The 20083-nt window shown below is 39.0% G+C and overlaps 2 protein-coding genes across 3 annotated transcripts in view; one reads left to right on the top strand and one right to left on the bottom strand.

Annotated features, from left to right (window-relative positions):
- Positions 1-885, top strand: part of prnpa (prion protein a) — a 2253-nt gene extending 1368 nt beyond the window's left edge. Inside the window, exon 2 of the mRNA XM_043246070.1 lies at positions 242-885. Within this exon, the coding sequence (XP_043102005.1) occupies positions 253-825 (573 nt within the window). The 5' untranslated portion in view covers positions 242-252 and the 3' untranslated portion in view covers positions 826-885. The remainder of the gene's footprint in view (positions 1-241) is intronic.
- Positions 886-2153: 1268 nt separating this feature from the next.
- On the bottom strand, positions 2154-18154 carry ccdc92 (coiled-coil domain containing 92). Of its 2 annotated transcripts, none has more exons than XM_043246040.1 (4): positions 17800-18154; positions 9122-9338; positions 7710-7751; positions 2154-3825 (listed from the first exon to the last, which is right to left on the bottom strand). In XM_043246040.1, exons 2-4 carry the CDS (start codon positions 9255-9257, stop codon positions 2948-2950), a joined length of 1056 nt encoding a protein of 351 aa, XP_043101975.1. In that variant the 5' UTR covers positions 9258-9338; positions 17800-18154; the 3' UTR covers positions 2154-2947. The 2 variants fall into 2 exon arrangements, with proteins under 2 accessions (XP_043101975.1, XP_043101976.1); XM_043246041.1 differs by lacking the exon at positions 17800-18154 and adding an exon at positions 17645-17746.
- Positions 18155-20083: the final 1929 nt, after the last annotated feature.

The following is a 20083-nucleotide window of genomic DNA, read 5'->3' as shown; positions in this document are numbered from 1 at the left end:
TTCAGACCCTATAAACAATAAGAAAGCAACCTCTCTAATTTCTCTTTCTTGACATTATTGGCTTTCTCTATATCCTTCCTCCTGACGCTTGTGCCCTCTGTGTCCACTAATCAGACAGATCTCATTGGGAGCGACGGGTCAAAGACTGATTGGTTTTTTGAACTATGTTTAGCTCTTTGCTTTCACAGAGTTCGCTTACCAGTCGTGGATTCAGCCAACCTCTGACCTTGTGTTTTCGCAGCATCTTCCGGCATGTTTTCCCAATATAAAGTCTTCTCGTTGATGAGCTGCCTGTTACTCCTGACGGTGATGTTTCCAGCGGTCCAGTCTCGTCGTGGCGGGGGCTTCGGGCGCGGAGGAGGCCGGGGCGGAGGATGGGGCGGCAGCAGCTCCGGACGTGCGGGCTGGGGAGGAGGCGGTGGACATTACCGTGCCCCACCAGCCCACACTGGAAGCTCCTCTGGACACAGCACTGGGAAGGTAGCAGGGGCGGCCGCCGCCGGAGCTCTAGGGGGAATGCTGGTTGGACACGGCTTGAGCTCCTTGGCCCGTCCCGGATACGGGTACGGGCACGGGTACGGAGGATATGGAGGATACGGAGGCTACGGTGCGGGGTACGGGCACGGCCACGGGTACGGCCACGGTCACGGACACGGACACGGCCATGGACACGAAGGACATGGTGGTGAGCATACAGGAGATCATGTTCACAATGAAACAGATGTGGATTATTATACAGATGCTGCCTGTTCTGGACCCATTTATAGCTGCGTGACAGTTTTTGGACTCGTGATGTCATTCTCACTCGGGTACTTTCTGTCATAAGGGCCACTTATAGGCCACTTGGTATGAGTCAATCTTGGGCACTTTCTGTTGCTTCTTTCAATACAAAAATATTCTAACAAAAAAAAATAAAAAAATGGAACACAAACTAAATGCAATTAAAAAGCACTCCCTGCCCAAGTCTTATGTTAAATGAACAGCAGAAAAACAAGGTTGCATTTGCTTGACTGGCGACTGTTTCCAACGTTTTTTGTCTCTGAAGAGAGAGTTGTGATGAGCAGAAGCCTGTCGTTTTTTTTCCAGACTGATGATTTTTATAAATGTAGTTTTTTCATGATTTAGTTGATCTGAATAATGGATTTTCTATTATTTAAAATACGTAATGAATAACAGGTAGTTTATTATCTAAAGAGATTTACAGAGCATCGTGTATATAAATATATATTTTCCTTCATACTTATGCAAACGTGCATTGATTGTTCTCTACTGAGCCGTTTCAACCTTCTCAATGATTTAATCTGTTTGTTCCTGCCATTTACGTCAGCGAACATTCAAAATAAAACAAGGCTTATGGTAAAATCACATTAAACTATAATAAGCTTGACGAAGTGTGTCGAGTCGAGAGCAAATCTTGTTAAAGGGCTCGGGTGCTTTCTACCTCACTTCCCCGAGCTCTTTAACAAGCAGCTGATTGTCTTAAACCAATAAGACTCCATGCTTTCACTTGTACACGTTCCTAGATTTGTTTATCAGTGTCTATGTTTATTTTTGTACTGCTGATATAAAATAAATACACTTCATAAAATACTCGATGTTTTGTCATTTTTCTTTCCGTGTGAGTGATAATACAGGTGAATGTGGATTGATTTAGTCTGGAATGGGAGAAATTGTGATGACTGTTATTTCGCAGACTGCATTTTCAGATGTGGACATGATAATCACACGCAAAATAACCCTAACAAAGAGCACTACTCACAGAATTTTTTGTTTATATGATTTTCTTCCCTAATACGCTAATGTAGCTCCATCGGTCATGTTAAATAATGAATAGCACATCTTTGAAGGGATAACCCGCAAGACCTTCGTTCATCTTTGGAAGACAAATTATGATTTTTTTTTGCTTAAATGAAATCCCAGCATATTCTGACCCCCCGACTTTCCAAAAAAGTGCCAGAAAGTTCTTAGATTTTACCAACAAAAATCTTTTTTCAGAAAATAACCGAAAGTCTCGGAACAACATGAGGATAATTAATGACAGACTCTTCACTTTTGGTTGAACTATCCCTTTAACTTGTATTTTTTATATGTAGAATGGTATGAATAGCAGCGAGTGAAACAAGATCATAAACTGAAGTGACGTCTTTGAGACCTTTGATTTCTGTAGGTGTTTAATAAGGAGCAGCAGAATTGTTCACATTAGCCTGTAGATATGTGAATGAAAGGGGAAGGAGAGTTGAAGGAGAGTGGAGATTCCAGTACTACTGCAGTGCTCATGAATAAATATGAGTAGATATGAATATGCATTAGAACATTAAATCAGCAGGCAATGACGAGATTTGGCAATATATGAGTGTGTGTTCGCACCTCGAGTCAAACAGAGCGGGACAACGATAAGGAGAAGAACGGAAAGCGCGAAGAAGATGCTGAAAGTTAAATGGGAAAGAAAAACAAACATTTGGCATGCTCACAGATCTCCTTCCCAACCGACGTGAGACAAAGAAGTTATTCAAATGACCATGAACGAAGTCTTTTACATCTTTTTTTTTTTCCATTTATACAGTGTTGCATAAAAAGCAGCAGGACATACATAAGCTCTTGCTGCCATCCGTAGTCTCTCCGTCTTTCCCTTTAAAACACATTCATATTTCCTCGCATAAACAGTCTTTGCCTAAATCTTGTTTTCTCGCCAGTATGTTGTTCAGCATTTCCCAGGGTTGTGCTGTGCTATTGTGTTTGTTAGTTGTTTAAATCTGTATTGTGTTTGTGTTCTACACGTTTATTGACTAGGTTGTTGGTGATATGTCGATGGTTTGAGCGTCTGTATCCATGTTTGTGTGTGTTTTCACAGTCATAAAGATTTCCGCATATACTGCATTGGTCTTAATACGTCTATGTTAATATACTATCTGTTTTAGGATGGTGTAAATGTGTGCATTTGTCAGTCTTAAACAGTCCTGTCCGCACCTGAGCGTTTGCGAACCACCTGCTCCCCATTGACCTGGTCCACGGCGAGGGTCTCCACTTCCGCCTGTTGCCGAGCTGTACCTCCACCTGCTGAAGGCGAGCGGTGGATCCGATGCGCCACTCCTATATGCGGGTTAGCACGTGGATGGGGTCCCTCCCGTGCTGGGCTATTCCTGGGACTTGGGGGCACCGGGATGTGGGCAGGGCTTGATGGTGCAGGAGGTGTGACCGAAGAAGCGATGGGCGGGATTACAGAGGGGCGTTCCCGCACCACCGGCTGAGACTCTACGGGGGCCGCAGGCTCTCTGGCTTGCAGGAACGGAGTTGGATCTGGCATGGCATCTACCGAATCCCTCAGTACCACCCTTCGGCCGTCTGCGGCGCCCAACCGGTACAGCTCGGTGTATTCAGAGTGCAGCGGCTGCGAAAGACTTTTGCGCATGCGTCTGCGAGGGGTTTCGGGTTGCCGGACTTCTTTGTCATTTCCTGGAGCTGCTGGAGCGGGAGGAGGAGTGGGTTTGAAAGAGCTGACGGGGCTGACGGAGGGGCTTATACCTGCTGCTCCTCCGGCGAGAAGGCGCTTTTTGGTAGCGTGGAGCTGGGAGGTGAGGTAGGCAATGGTGCTGGCTCTCTGCTCCAGCTCTCCAGACAGCACAGCCAACTTATGGCTCTTCAATTTCAGCTCATCCAGGTACTTCTTCTCTCGCTCGCGGATGGTGTTCTCCAACACCGAGATCATGGCGTTTTTCTGCTCCAGATCTCGCAAGAGCTCTGTGTTCTCCTGCTCTTTAGCCTTCAGCTGAGCCTCCAGCTCCTCACAGCGCTGGTGCAGCTCTCTGCAACGAGCCTCACCATCATCTGAGAGAGAGCGAGACGTTAAGTACAAACATTTAAAAGGATGCTATACACAAATATACATTTTATTCCAGGTCTCTTCAACTCCAGTCGTGGATGTTTATTCACGAGTAGCTAGACCTTCAGATTGACAGCAGAAGACCTTGGCTGCTTTTAATGGCTGAAGACCGCCCATAAGGACATATGACTGACAGGTAAAGCAACCAATCCACATTTTGTTTTGGGCCGTGTCATGTTTAGAGGCGTGGAAGTGATGCCACAATAACAGAATGTTATTATTGTGGTCGGTTTTATTTGTACAGATACTATTTAAACTGAACTGAGCTGGACAATGACATATTGAAAATACAGTATTTTGTCAATCCTGATAAGCACTCATAAGCTGCATTTCAATTAATAAATAGCGCAAACTGAAATTTTTGAAAAATGCACCTAATGGAAACACATCAAGCACTCTCACATACTCTTACATAAAATAGTTAAATGACATTGATTCATGGAAATAGCTGTCATATCACAATAGATTTTATGAACATTTAAAAAAAAAAAAGTGTTGCACAAATCTGTAATGGAAACCTTGTGTCACAGTTCTAAGTCAACATGACAGCTCCATGAGGTTTTGTGACAGGATATCTTTGTTTCAAGGAGGAATGTTAAGGAACACGACACACACGTCTACCAAAACCACCAATCAGATAAAAACTTTTAAACTCCTGAAGTGTTTCCAATTTTGTGCGCCATATGTATCAAACATTCAGCCAGTGGTCCTTGGACATGACATCTGAGTCTAAGACTATGCTTAGCTCTAAAACATCCAGAAGAGCTGTGTTCAGAGGTTTTCAGAATTATTTGACCGTTACGCATGGGTGCAATAAATCGGGATTGTACTAATGTTTGCAGGACACTGGCCCTCTAGGACCTTTCACTATTTCTCCTCTAATCTCCAGTGTTATCTGTGTGCCACATGAGTTAATTGATAATCACTTGAGTGATTATATGTTTCCTTATAAGGCACAAGGAGCTGCCAATTTAAAAAGAATAGCAGTTCACTAGCATTTGGAATAAAGCTATTGATAAATACAACACCTGAAATAATATGTTTTCGTATGACTAAAACAAAAACCTGCAGAGGGCAGCAGTGAACTGTGAATCACACATCAATAAACCAATTACCCCTGCAGAACTAATGGCTATGAAACATCAAACCCTTCCCTATACAGGAACACACCACTCCTCCCTTAAGCTTTTGACAAACAGCATTTGTTGTATTATGGGAAGAGCTCGCTTAGCTTAGCTCAGCATAGATTTTATCGATTTCTACATAAATTTAGCTGGATAAACACATTGTAATGGCATGGATACTTCTGAACCATCTTGCTGAAAATCACCCCATTATTGAAAAACTGCACATGGGTTACGCTGGCCTTATAAATGTCTAAAATTATTAAAGACATGCAATTAGCTGACAAATAGGGTGGGGTTGAGATGGGCACCTCAGAGAGAGACTCCACACACTCATAAGGAGAGGGAGTGAAGGGCAGACACACAGAGACAGAGATCCTATCTCCTGTTACACTGCTAATGGATATGAAGGTTGGGGAAATAGCAATGTCCCTCTTTACTGACCTTCAGCTTTGAAACAGCCTAAACAATGGCATGCAAAGAAAGATTTCTCTCTCTCTCTCTCTCTCTCTCTCTCTCTCTCTCTCTCTCTGTCTACTTTCTCTATTTTTAAATTTATTGTGTTTCACTGGCATGGCAAAAGACAAGATTTGTAACTGCCAAATAAATAAATAAAAAAAAGAAAAGAAAGAACAGTATAGTAGTACACAGACAAAAAAAAAAAAAAAATCTGAACATTTTTTCCAATTAATCAGAAGGAATTAATAGACAATATGGCTTTAACGAAACAAAAAAAAAATTATACATTTTTTTATTAAAATAAATAAATGATTAAATGTCCTTTATAGATACATAGAAGTTATCCGGTATACTTCATCTGAGATAATGAGGGTCTCAGTTCTACATGATCTCTCTAATAAATTAAAATAGACATGCAGAAATGTTTTTATTAAAATAAATATATGATTAAATGTCCTTTAATGTTAAAATCACATATAGAAGTTATCCGGTATACTTCATCTGAGATAATGAGGGTCTCAGTTCTGCGTGATCTCTCTAATAAATTAAAATAGACATGCAGAATGAGCTCATGCTGGAGACCCATTCACCCTCTCTCTCACTTTCCCTGACCGCTTCATTACCACTTAGCAATGGCCACACCAGATAATGAGGTCACCATCAAATTCACACACCATCCCGGATGAACAGCCATAATAAATCCACGAAACACGGTTCAGCACAGTCAGCTGAGGTCAAAGCGACAGCTTCAGTATGAGAGTGCTTACATGTGAATCTGTGATAAGTATACCTTATTCTTCACAATGCTAATATTACATGTGTCACAGTAGAGAGACGACAGATGCTGCTCTAGTCAGCGTTCGGTGGTGTAGTTATCTGTTACGGACATGCAGTCTAATGAGAGTGAACCATCTGCTATGACTCCAGTCGACAGAAAGTGCTGTTTTAAACTGGAACAGAAATAATCCCTATTATTACGTGACGGCTGCATTAAGAATGATGCTTGATCTTTGAAACGAGAAAAACGTGTGATTGTCATTTGCAAAATCTCTCATGTCATTTGTGGACGTCATTCCACATAAAACCAAAGCGTTTTGATGTATGGCAGTGGAGCTGCTCTGAAGTATCATAGCTATTGTTAGGAATATGAGCGTGGGGATGTAGTCAGCAGGTTGCAGATGATGCATTAGCCTTTTGCATTAGTGCTGTATTAGTGTAGTCATTCATAATCTCATTTCCTGTGCTAGACTCGAATCTGGCTCACATCAGCCACATGCGCAAACACAAACAACAGCCTGTCTGACCATACAGACACTAAACAAATGTGAAACTAATTCATTATACACAGCTCTCTGGAATACTTGATTCTGACCAGAAATAAAATCTGCAGATTGTATGGTAATTTAAAATTGTGATATTGTTATGATTTAATTTAATCCTTTTTTTTGTTCGCTATTTTTGTAAGATAATAATATTTAATAATAATTAAAGTCCAAAATCAATATTTCATGCATTTATTTTGTTTTACTTTTACTTATTCATGTAATAAAGAGGATAATGTATCTTTATCGTGTAAAAAATACTCTCAGTGTCTCAACGCCTTCAGTGTTTTGCCTGGAAACTGCATGTCTGTGGGAACCGCACTGAGCATTCAGACGCCTAAATGTTTTATCAGCGCATTGTGTGTTTGTGCAGAGACTGAAAGGCCAACATATATTAAACAAAGTGAAATTGAAAGGGAGAGAGAGAGAGAGAAATGGCAGTCGCTGTGGGCAGCGGGGGTCTGTGTGTGCATGCGTGCATGTGTGTGTGTGTGTGTGTGTGTGTGTGTGTGTGTGTGCTTGCTGGGTGGGTCACTGGTTGCCAGGTTACAAGGCTGGACCATGGTGGTATATGTGCAAAGAGGAACACAGTTCTCATTCTTTGCAGGAAACAAAAAAGTCTTATTTACAACCTGCTGCAAAGAGGGAGCAATACAGCGGCAGATAAATAAAGAGACTGCCAGACAAAACAAGCAACTAAAATAACATTGAACGGCATTTCTGGATGTTTCCATTTGGCCTTCCTCCTGCTGTTTGTATGTCCATCTGTCTGTGCGTCTACCAGGCTGTTAAGAGATTTCGTAACGTGTGGATGACAATCACTTTGACAGCATTCAAGGCAACACCTGACACGCACACATGCATAATTATTTTTTTTCATAGTGTGAATGCAGCCACATATAAAGTGTGCGTGAGAAAGCTTACCGCCTGGATCAGAACTCCGCATTGTCAGCTCATATGTCAGGTCTGTGAAACAAAAGAGAGGACAGAAGGAGTGGACAGGATGACAAAGGGAGGAGTGTGAGAGAGAGAGAGAGAGAGAGAGATCAAATGTTAGGCTTGCAGCACGGAGCATCACGCTACCTTAAATGACAACAGTTGAAGATCACATGACACAAGACATCACCTGAAACAGGAGGAGATCAAGAGAGTGAGAGCAAAAACAGAGAAACAGTAACACAAGAGAGAGTCAACCAAGGATAAAAGAGCATGTGGGAGTCAGTGGGACAATACAAACAACATGAAATGTCGAGTTTTGTAGTTTTTTGCTTCGGTGAACTGCAAACAATAAGACCAGCATTACATGTTGTTTTGTTTGTTTACATTTTTGCTTGGCTGTTTTGTTTTGTGGTTTTAATTTTTTAGATCGCTGTCATGATTTTTTTTTTGGTGATTTGTTATGTGTTGCTTTTTGGCTGTGATGTTTTGTTGTGTGCTTTGATTTGAGCAATAAATCATGTTCGGAGGCTGCTCTCCTGGCGCGTGATCTTAGCTCAAATCTAATTGGATGGCACGTTTCTTCATGGAGCGTTAGTTAATAATATTACATACGTTTTTTTGCCTGATGCTAATTGCACTTCTACTTCTGGTGTAGAACCAAACTTTATTCATCTATTAAATTTTAATCAATTGTAAATGTAATAGCAGCAGATGATGTTAAATCCATATACTGCATTGTTGGTTGGCGCTACTTATCGTGCAGGCGTGAATTAGTGGAAGGAAATCAACTGTTTCCCAATCAGTGGAGACTCAATTCGCTTTTTTTGCATTGCGCTCAGTTTGAAATGGCCTTTAGATGAAGACTGAGTCATCTAACGAGATTAAATTTATTCTCACAATCCTAAACAATACTTCTCTGGCACTGTTTTATTCTATTAGCATAGAAAAATGACCTGGTGACAGGAATGCATAAGCTCTATGTGCAGTATGCGTCTCTGACAAAGTGCCGCAGGTTTGTGTTCATTTCCCATCTAGACGCTTAATAAGACGCACAAATGACCTCAAGACGCCAACATCATTGAACCGATAGTTGTCACGCCGCAGGATTCGCATTTTCCTTTTGTGTGGGTGAGCTCAAATCCTTCCCGAGTCACATCTCAATCCCATTCTCCCCTATCCGTCCTCTCATTTCCATTTGAGCCATTAAATAAATGAGACACTGTATTTATCATGATTAGAATGTTTCATTCACTGTAGGCATTTTACAAATCAATAATGCATGCTTGCTTCGTGCATATTTGCTGTAATTTCGCTGCACTTGCAACCATTACATGATGCTCAGTGTGTGTGTGTGTGTATGTGTTTGTTTGTGTGTGTGTGTGTGTGTGTGTGTGTACCTGTGCAGTGCTGTTGTAGACGACGGATCTCAGCATGTAGGCCTTTCAATGTGTTGGCATGGTCTTGTTGCAGGAACAGCAGGTTTTTCTGTGCGCTGTGCAGTTGATTCTCCAAGGTCACACTCACCGAGGCCATGTTGACGATGGTACGTGGTCACACTCACATGTAGAAATAAACTCACTCTCTCACACCTGCACGCACACTAGCCCAGGAGGCCTGTAAACACAAGAAAATAATATACATATTTAGTCTTCTAAAAGTTTTCACTCATTATAACTAAAAGATATATTAATCAATTACACACCTAGCACCTTTATTTCAAAGGCATGCTACAACTACAACATTACAAATATGTTAACATGAACAATACTGCTAAGCTGACCATTATTTATTTTTTGTCATTAATCTTTTATCATGTTTTGTCATTTATTATTTATCTCTGTAAAAATCATATTTCAAAGCTGTAAATAAAACAAAGGTTACTGGAGAACGTTTTACAAGAAATTACAGTTTTAGCCTTTCTACTATAAAATTTCAATTTCGAATTTCAAAACGTGTTACTTGCTGTTTCTTTGTAATTATGTGTGAAATTTTACAGCAAATTCTGAATGAAAATATGTTGTACTGTAGCTGGCTTATTATAAAATGATACACTATTTTTTTTTTTTTTTTTTTTAAATAAAAATGAATAAATAAAATAATAAAATAATTACAATCTGAGTTTCCTGAAATGTTGGGACATTTTAATAAAACTGGAACTAAAACACTTTGAAATCATGAGGCAATTTATTCACAGTCGAACATAGAGAGCATAAAAAATGTGTAAACTGACAAAAATTTTACACTTTAATCCACTAAATAAACTTAAGTTTTCAAACAACAAAGGGCTGAAAAAGCAAGAAATTTTTAAATGATTCAGCTGGGAAAACATCTAGCAGCTAATTGAGTTAATTGACGTCAGGTCTCTAACATGATCATCTATAAAATGGAGTGTCTCTGAAGTAAAGATGGAAAGAAATCTCTGAAAGAGTGTGCAAAAAGATGCAATTCTGTAAAAACAATGTTTTATATATAACATAAGAACAAAATAGATCTAATAATCACATACTAATATGGTCTATAATTCCTTCATTATCAGGCACAACGGAAGTAAAATATGATTCGTGCATGAAAGAAACACTGCAATAATATGAAAACGTGCATCTCAAGTTTCTTTTAATCTAAGAAAGAATTTCACAGTGATCTGTAGTCACTTTTTTTTTACAGTTTATAGAGTCGGAGCTGACAAAAGTGTATTATTTTAAGATATTTTAGGACATCTAATACAGATCTGACAGCTACTGTAATAGGGAGATTTTCTGAGTGTCATTCCATTAAAAAATATCGCCAACAGCATCTTTAATTAAGCCTCTTCTGAGACATCAACATCAGGATATCTGCTACTCTGCAAGTCCCAGAATACATGACGCAATACATCTTTAATCTAATTCAAAGAAGCACCAAAATCACTCTTCCTACAGGCACGTGACAACTCGCCAATGAAATATAGATGTGACTGTTTGGTGTAATCAGGACAAGCTTCTATAAAACTGCACGTCTGGATCAAAATACACTCAAACGAGATGTTTACAGCGGAGTCACAGCCACATAGTGAGGTCAGGAGACTGTCATACGGGGCTTACAAACACAAACACATTACTGCAATCAAATTGTTTACTCCGGATATCACTATCCCTTCCTCTGTCTGAGAGGACAAAGAGCTATATTTATCTAATGACAGCATAATGGTTGGACATTACGTAATGCCATTCAGATGAGGCAGAGAAGCGAGGCAGAGTCTGTAGATACTGTATGTGGTAGTATTGATTTAAGGGGGTGAACACTGGGCTGGTTTCCAAAGACCCTGCACTGCTCAGGGATCATCCCCCATCCCAATCGCTCTTAAAGAGGTCATATCATACATATTTCATCATTTTATTTTTTTCCCTTGATGTTTTCTGATCCACTTAAAATTTCAGTAGGGCTGGGTGAAATATTGAATATTCATGGTATATCGCAATGATGGTGATGGTGAATGAAATTGAGCAATATTTCAATTACAAGCTATGATAATTAGCTTTTTATCTAGCCATCAATTTTCTTATTTGTGATTAGTCTTAGATCCTGTTTTGTCTCATAAGTACGGAAGTATTGAAATATGTTGTAATAGCATAATTTCACAGTATTTGATTTGAAGTTCGAGTCCATGTCTCTGTATTACACTTTTCATATATTAAAATGTATAATCAACAATATAAAATATACAATACGCACACTACTGTTCAAATGTTTTCGGGTCAGTTAGATTTGTAAAGGAATACTTTTATTCAACGGTGACATAGACTTTTATAGTATTACTAAACACGCATGTAAAAGACATTTTCAAAGTTTCAAATTCTGTTTTCTGAAAGTTGATCAAGTACATCTAACTCTTGTCTCCTATTTCAAAAATCAAGCGAAATTCAATTTCTCATGATAGGTCCTTTTTAAAAAATCTTTTTGGCCCAACCTAATATATCATATTTCAGCTTCAAAAATACTTGTGGGCTAATGTGTTAATCTAACATTATGTTTAATTCTTTTCTGCTTCGACCAGAAGATAAAAGAAAGTGTCCCCATCATGACTTTGTTAGAAAGGCTTTGATTTAATAAAAGCTTCCTCATAAAACCCTGTGTAGCTTAAATAATTAACATAGAACTTAGGCAGACTCTCCTCTGGGTGCACTTCCTTCTATCATGATAATACAACACAGTAAAACTGGCATATTCAGCCAGTCAGAAAGACAGAGGAAAAAGGCGAAACACAAGAGATAAGAGAACGCCTCAAGGGTGTGTTGAGGGTCCGCTAATCATACTTCACATTCATTCTGCTATATGACGAAAAAAATCAGCTACTTGCTCTCATGCAGAAAAACGTGATGCTACAAAATGTGAAAAATGTTAGTGCATGAGCAAGCTGCAGCTGTTTTCAATTGAAACAATCAGTAGTGATGTAGAAGTCTTGCAACTTTTCAATTAATAATGTCTTGAATTGTAAAAGTGGGAATTTAGAATAGAATAAAAGACAAAATGGCATTAAAAATCTAGGTATGGTCAGGGTTAGCATTAGGACAAAACGCATTCCTGTTGGTTGTGTTCGCTAAAAAAGTATTTAGATTTTTACTTTATAGGAGAAAATCAATCACTTTTAGTGCAACTTGGTGGACGTTTCATCTGGACACTGCAGTGATTTATACGGCAACTTACTTCAGGCCTGTAAAAACATGCATGGTCACGTTTTTCTCATAAGATCGAGTCTCGAAAGATCAACGAGTAAAAGAAGCAGCCAAAAATGGTAGTGTGGTTGATCAGAAGACAGGAGCAGATGCCTTAAACACACTCTCACTCTGACAGACTAACCACAGCCCTCCACAAGACAGACACAACAACAGCAGGCTGGATTCCCTCTAAAGTCTGAAAGGAAAAACAAAAACACAGTGGGTTTCTGAAAACAAAACATATATATATATATATATTTGAACATAGTGAACAGTGTGGCTAAAGAGAGTGTAAGAGATGTTCGAGGTACACTACGAGTCAGGGGAACTCATGAAAAGCCTATGAGCATGAATGAGTAATGCCAGGCTATGCTCACATTGGGTGCGGCACACAGAAGACAGTCAGTAGACTCTGCCCCGCTCTTTTATTAATTCACTTGCTGTCGTCCCTCCTCATGTGTCCTCTCTCTTTTTCTTGCCATCTCCATTTCCCTTCATTCATACAGTATATCCCACAATAAAGAAGCAAATGTTAAGATTTACAGCAACAAAGAAACGCAAAGTGTTGGGCAAAATCCAGAATTTAGAAAAGAGTCGCTTTCAATTTAGAGTGAGAATTTAATAAGTGTGAACCACAACCAACAGACACCAGAAAAATATATGTAATTGTTTTATTATCTATTATGTTATTTATTACTATAACTATTTTGGGCCAGATTTACTAAACAGGACAGATTAGCGTCAGAATTGATGGGATAGGAAAGATGGGATAGGAAATTCTGCGGGTGATTTACTGACATTAAAGAACACAGAAGCAACATTTCATTTCCATAAAGATCAGCGCAATCTACAAAGAGCAGAGTAAATTATCGCCTGCTTTAAGACAGGATTGTTGGGGCGTTAAATACTACAAGTCAAATACATGTGAATTTATGATCTCAATCTCAATAAATTGTGTTGCATGATTTATTTAAATAATCTCCTCTCATAGGCAAGGCAAGGTTATTTATATAGCACATTTCAAACACAAAGATAATCCATAGCTTCACAGATAGAAAGGGATGCTCCTACAAATGCAAATTCGATATGAGTTGCAATATGAGTTGTCCATGCCTTTTCAGAGCTAATTTTCCACTTATGCTCTTATGCTTATGCAAATCAGCATTTATTTGGTCACAAATACAGTACAAACAGTATCACTGTGAAACATTACAATTTAAGCGGTTTATATTTTTACACATTTTAAAATCATCTAAAAAACTGCCTCTTTGTGCAACTCAGTTGTTACATACCTTACTGCACGTTTCACCGCAGTTTCAAAGAGAAATGTCCACTGAGTGGCTCTAAAACACAAGTTTATTAAGTGAACACGGGCACAGAATTGAAATATTTATGAACTGTCACTAAAAATTAATGCTCATGTTGGAAATATGGCCTACATCAAATCCAACCCTAAACCTATCCTACCCGATAGTTAACAAATGCAAAACTGATATAAAAATGCATTTGTTGCCGAAACCCATTTTACTTCCTCTAGTGTTCATTTCTTTTGCAGTGATATGTACTTGTTGGTACGCATTTAGGGTCGCCATTACACCAGGTAGTATAAAGCAACATTCCACTTTTTTTGGAAATAGGCTCATTCTCCAATTCCCCCCAGGGTTAATAAGTTAAGTTTTAGCAATGTGGAATCTATTCAGCCATTCTCCAGGTCTGGCGAGAGCACTTTTAGCATAGCTTAGAAACTATACTCTCATTTCAGCATAATAACCAAGGATCTTTGCTGGCGTAACGCGAGTGCAGCAGGCACAATGATATCATGCAGCACCTGAAAAAAGGCTAAGTTCCGCCAACGTGACCAACTGCATGCACAAGGAGCGTTCCCTGCAACCATGCAGACATTTGTGAAAGACTCTTTGGTGCAGATCCTGAATCTATTTGAACCAGAACACACTGAAGATGAGGTTTTACATTGCACATAATCATAGCTAATTTATGGGAAATTCATAGATATAAAAAAAAAAAAAAAAAAAAAAAAAACCTACAACCTACACCTACAAAGGATATATTTCTTTAAGCTTACTCTGACAACTAATTCTTTATAAATACTTCTTTAAGTGAAAATTATCATTCCCATTTGCTACCTCAATGCACATTGTACAGTCCTGACACAAACACCAAATAAAACCCCATATGGCTTATATACACGCACATCCTGAATCATTTTTTTTACCATGTTATAAGTGAGTGTCATTAATATAGAATCTGATCTCTCTCACAATGCACAGTCTTTTCACACAGTGAGAATGACTTTGCCACGGTCAAACCCGCTGTGCTTAAAAAAAATTATAATTTTAAAGTGTTATGCTCAAGATGGCAGCTACGTAACAAAGGACACTGACAGATGACCTCCATTACTTAAAGACAGAAAAAGAGAGACTACGAGGCTCTGTAGAGCAGGCAAAAACTATGAATAATTTATGAATAATGAAAAGTGAGGCATATGATGAGCAATACCAATATTGTGAGTGATGATGTCATCTGTAGTAAATGCGCTTCCTGAAACAAGAGAGCTTCCCATCAGCCACCGTGACATCATAACAACATCATACTGTATAACAAGATATTAAAGGGTTACTCCACCCCAAACTTTTTACTTTGTCATTAAACACTTACCCCCATGTCATTCCAAACCCAAAGCCGACATTTCTGCAAAATGATATTACGTTGCTTCTGGCATGCTTTGCAAAACTTTTCAAAGTTGAAATATCAACTGAATGCCACCAAAATGTCAATGTATATCTTTACTCTTTTTTTTATTACATTGTTATAGGGAGAGTTTAACCAAAAGTCTAAATTCTATCATTAATTACTTATCCTCATGTCACTTCAAACCCGTGAAGACATTCGTTCATCTTTGAAACACAAATTAAAATGTTTTGGATTTAATCCGAGAGTTTTCTGATTCTTCCATAGGCAGCAAGAGTCATTACACGTTCAAGGCTCAGAAAGGTACCAAAAAACATTATAAAAGTAGTCCATGTGGCATCAGTGGTTTAATCAAACTGTTATGAAGCAACGAGAGGAAAAAAAAAACCTCAACATATGCATCATGGCACTCTAAAACAGATGCAGTAGATATGAAATAGTTGTATAATGTTGTTATTTTGTGGGGGGTTTCCTCCAAAAAGTATTCTCTTTGCTATATTCCAACTGAACTGCACTACTTTGACAATGCTTTTGGTACCCTTCTGTGCCTTGAACGTGTAAGGACACTTGATATCTATAGGAGGACCAGAAAGCTCTAAGATTACATTCAACAAAGGTCTTGAGAGGGAGGGAGATTTTTGGGTGAACTATCCCTTTAAGTGTTTTGTACCATCTCTGAAATGTAATGATAAGATAAAGGTCTATGACAATTAAAAATATTGTTCAGTACCAAATACGCCAACCCCTACCCTAAATAGTGTTGTCAAATTTATAAGTAACAAACATGAATCAAGCACTCTGCAAGTGCAGTATAATACCAGGTGTGCTACCTAGCAAGTTTACTATGTCAGAAAAGTCATACATATGAAGCTGGTTATGCGTAATGTAAACATGACAATGAATTAGTCTACAAAGCATACACTATGGAAAAAGTGTTATGTATTTTTTATTTTAAGTAATAAAAATGCCCTGCCTCTATACTCATCATTTGTGAGAAATGTAAAAACGGAAATAAATATCTGCATTTACATATAGCTAAGTATCTTAGCACACGGTCATTAAAATTGGCGTTTAAGACACTACCTAGTCTAGGAATTCACAAAACACTTCAAAAATGAACCCTAAATCTGTTAATAACCAAATCACAACACACTTATTGACAGGCCGATGAGACATCAAGTGAGCACCAGAAACAAGGTGCACCCCATAACCATCTGTATCCCGCATCCATCTGCTTACCGTAAATTAACCGTTAAATCACAGGCGCTGGGAGCATTGACCATCCTTCAGAATTGATATTCCCTGGCATATGTAAAGACTCACTCCCTTACCCCTCCTTTAGGAGCCATTTATGGTCTGGTAGACATTTTAGAGTGCTGATGCTGACATTTGCTCTGATCTGACTGATGCTGGTCCCTACAGTCAGAGGGTGAGGCCTCCCCCGGCCCGCTCCACACGAGACAAAAGAATCCCCCTGACATTAGTACTCAACTCTGTTGTTCTTCCCCCCGTACTATCTCTCCCTCTCTCCCTCAACAGCTCTCTTTCTTGCCCTCCAAATTCTCTCTCCTCTTGCATTAATAATCAATGAGCTGCAGCCTTAGAGGAGACTCTAAACACTGTTATATCCCAGCTCTGATAGTCTAAACATCCGATATCTAGTGCTTGAGTATGTAGTCACACCCACTACATACTCCTGCATGATGTAAGCTAGTATGATGACATACTGTGCAGGGCACCAAAACAGCAGCAGCTTGATAGAAACTGATTTAGCAGTTATTATTAGAAAAGCAGGGGCTTTTCAGCTCTACTATTAAATAACCACTCATTAAATACATGAGGACCATGCAAAAAAAACATGATATGGTGATAATATAATGTGGGGCTTTCATGGCAGCCTCTGATTGGCCAGTGCACATCAACACATGCACGTGAGAATGGCTGGGGACGAGCAGGATCATAAACGGCACCTGCATTGCGGACAGCGCAACAATCAACAAACCACCATTCTAAAAATTAATATAATTACACCAGAAGACGTTTACAAGGTCAGAGACAAGGATGCGTTGCGTTTTCACTCAGAACGCGTGAACAACTCAGAAACGACAGCACGTGCTCAAAACAATATTACATATTCATCCGACAGATGAAATTAATAGATCTTCAAATAACTGATGTGAGGCAAATACATACCAGAAATAACCGATAATGACTTAAAAGCGTTTGACTTTCTAAATATTTAATAAGCACAATAAATAAACAGAAATGATCTAAATCGTAACCCTCGTGCTATAATTAAAACAACCAGGCAGAACGTGTCAATGTCAAAAATGTTTTCAATTGCATCTACACGGCACTTTACAGCGCCCATCTTCACAACCGACTCCGGTTACTGTCATAATAATCAGCCACCGGCTAATGATCTCATCCGTCCGAAAATACGCAACAAGGGGTAAACAATAACCTACATCAAGCGCTAAACCGCGTAGTTAAAATACACGAGGCGGTATTGCTTACAAAAGCGCACAGGGAAGTGGGCTTTCTTTGAAAACATCGCTTGTTTGTTTCGGTCGGCGGCTCGGGCAGGAGCAGGTGCAGCTGAGACGCGACCTGCCCCCGAGCGCGCTTTACACCGGGAGCGAAGAAGAAGCGAAGAAGCGGCCGACACCTACCGGGTAGACGGGCTGAGATTACTGTGCGTCTGATGGCAGAGATGGGCTCGCTTCTGCTGTTTGTGGGCTGTTGAGAGGAGAGATTTGCTGGGTTTTTGTCTCCTCGCCGGAGCCGAGAGAGAGAGAGAGAGAGAGAGAGAGAGAGAGGGCTGTGTCTGACATCTCCCGGAGATACAACACTAAATAAAGCGGTGCATGCCGGGATAGTGAGGAAAACACGCGCGAGCGCACTTCTGAGGGCCTCTGGCGCAGGTGAAACGCACGTACAAGAGACGCTCTGTTTTGCTTTTAGTGTTAATCCCGAGTTTTCCGTCTGTTAGATGTAGTGATATATGGCGATATAAGTCGATGGCGCGTTAACTGTGTCAACCGAAATGTAGGCTATTTGACGCAAAGCGTCGTCGCTATAGAAACACGATGACGCTTAGCGTGCGCTTGGTTTACAGGTCTGCAAGATGTCGTTATGTGTGAATATGAAAATATAAGTCAGTATAGTCCTCAATATATCGACTGTATCACACATGAACATGTGGTTTGAGAAATGTATATTGTTATCTATATTATTTCTGTTATTAGAAAATGAGTGATTAAAAATCCAAATTCTCCTCATTTCAGTTTGCAGGCAACACTTTTAGGTGGGCCTACTGAGCAGATCAAATATTCAAAAAGAAAAACACAAAGACTAGTAGTAGCAGTAGTAGTAGTGGTAGTAGTAGTCTAGTTATTTGTGTTATGATTTAACAATCTTGCAATATCTGGACAAAGGTATTTACCAAATTTTTTTATATATATATTTATGATATTTTATATCTAATGTTCCAAAAAAAAGTCAGTTGACATTTGACACAGTTGACAAAAGTCCTCTGATACCTAATAATGCCTGTCATAAATATTTCAGAACATTAGTTATGATTAAGCCTTTATCATAAACATATCACTAGTCAATTTCTGAAAATGCATTATATATATATATATATATATATATATATATATATATATATATATATATATATATATATATAGCTCATTATCATTGTGTTTCCATAACATTCAGTAACTACAGTCAATAAACCTGAAGCATTGTAATGCTTATGTAATAAATGTCTTACATTCATATAATATTGGTCTTTCACATAAAAAAAAACACTTTTTAAGCATGTTCTTGGTAGTCTTTAGAAGCTCTGCATATAAAGAAGCTGAGTTCCTGGACGCCATAACTGTTCATAACTACTTAATATGCCAAGTTAATGCTAGCTATTTTTTCACTATACACAATAGAAATCTTGTTTTGGTTGGTGTCTGATCATGAGAACATGAGGGGGTTCTCGCCAAGATATAATCTCCTGGATTAGTCAAATTATAACAGCCTTCAAGTGCAGACTGGATCTCCACCAAGAGGAACATTCCACAACAAAACCAATTTGTTTGAGTGAAGCCTCTGCGTTTTCAGAAAACACAAAACAGACGTGTCCTTCATAGTCAGATCTCTCCTTCTGCCCACTTTAAATACAATTTCAGCTAATTTAAGGCAGTTGTACAAATTATTTTGAGAGGTCACAGCAACATCAAATCAATGCTCAGTGCTAATCCAAAGGGGAATTATATTCACCAGTGTTCTAACCTTTAAAACAAGCATCGGTTCATGATTAAATATAGTATTTTCAGCATTCTAGAGTAGAGGACGTCCACAAGAGAGCAGTGTTTTACCATTTCACTCAAACATCTTGACTTTGACCTGCTGTAAAGGCTAATGAATACACTCCCTCTCTTGGATGCCACTGACAAGTTAGTATTTCGGTAACATTTCACATGCCTTTTTATGCTCCCGTATGCAGACAGGCACGGCAGTGTGAGTCATGAATACACACTACTGTCTTTTTCCCAAGGACAGTTATTGGAAGAGTTCACCAAATGAAAATGTACTCAGATGTTGTTGAGTTTTTTTACTTCATCAGAACAGATTTGATGAAATTAGCGTTTCACCAGTATAGATCCTGTTTAGTGAATGGGCGCCGTCTGAACGAGAGCCCATCATTTAGGATTCAGCTTTAAACCATTGTTTCTGGTCATAAATTGATCGTGTGAAAAATGCGTCCACCCCCTGTTGTCATCTCATCGATTTCAACCATCATATATTTAGTTTGTAAATGTTGCTTGATGTGTGAATATTTCTCTCCTGATCTGAACGTTTTCACTGGAGAAAGCACTACTCTGGATACTATGGCGTTATTACACATTTAGCCGATGTTGGGTTGTCATGTGAATTACTGTGATGTTTTTATCA

This window comes from Puntigrus tetrazona, chromosome 8, assembly GCF_018831695.1.
Source record: "Puntigrus tetrazona isolate hp1 chromosome 8, ASM1883169v1, whole genome shotgun sequence".
Classification (NCBI taxonomy): domain Eukaryota; kingdom Metazoa; phylum Chordata; class Actinopteri; order Cypriniformes; family Cyprinidae; genus Puntigrus; species Puntigrus tetrazona.
Note: the sequence above shows the minus strand (reverse complement) of the source record. Positions and strands in the feature narration are given on the sequence as shown.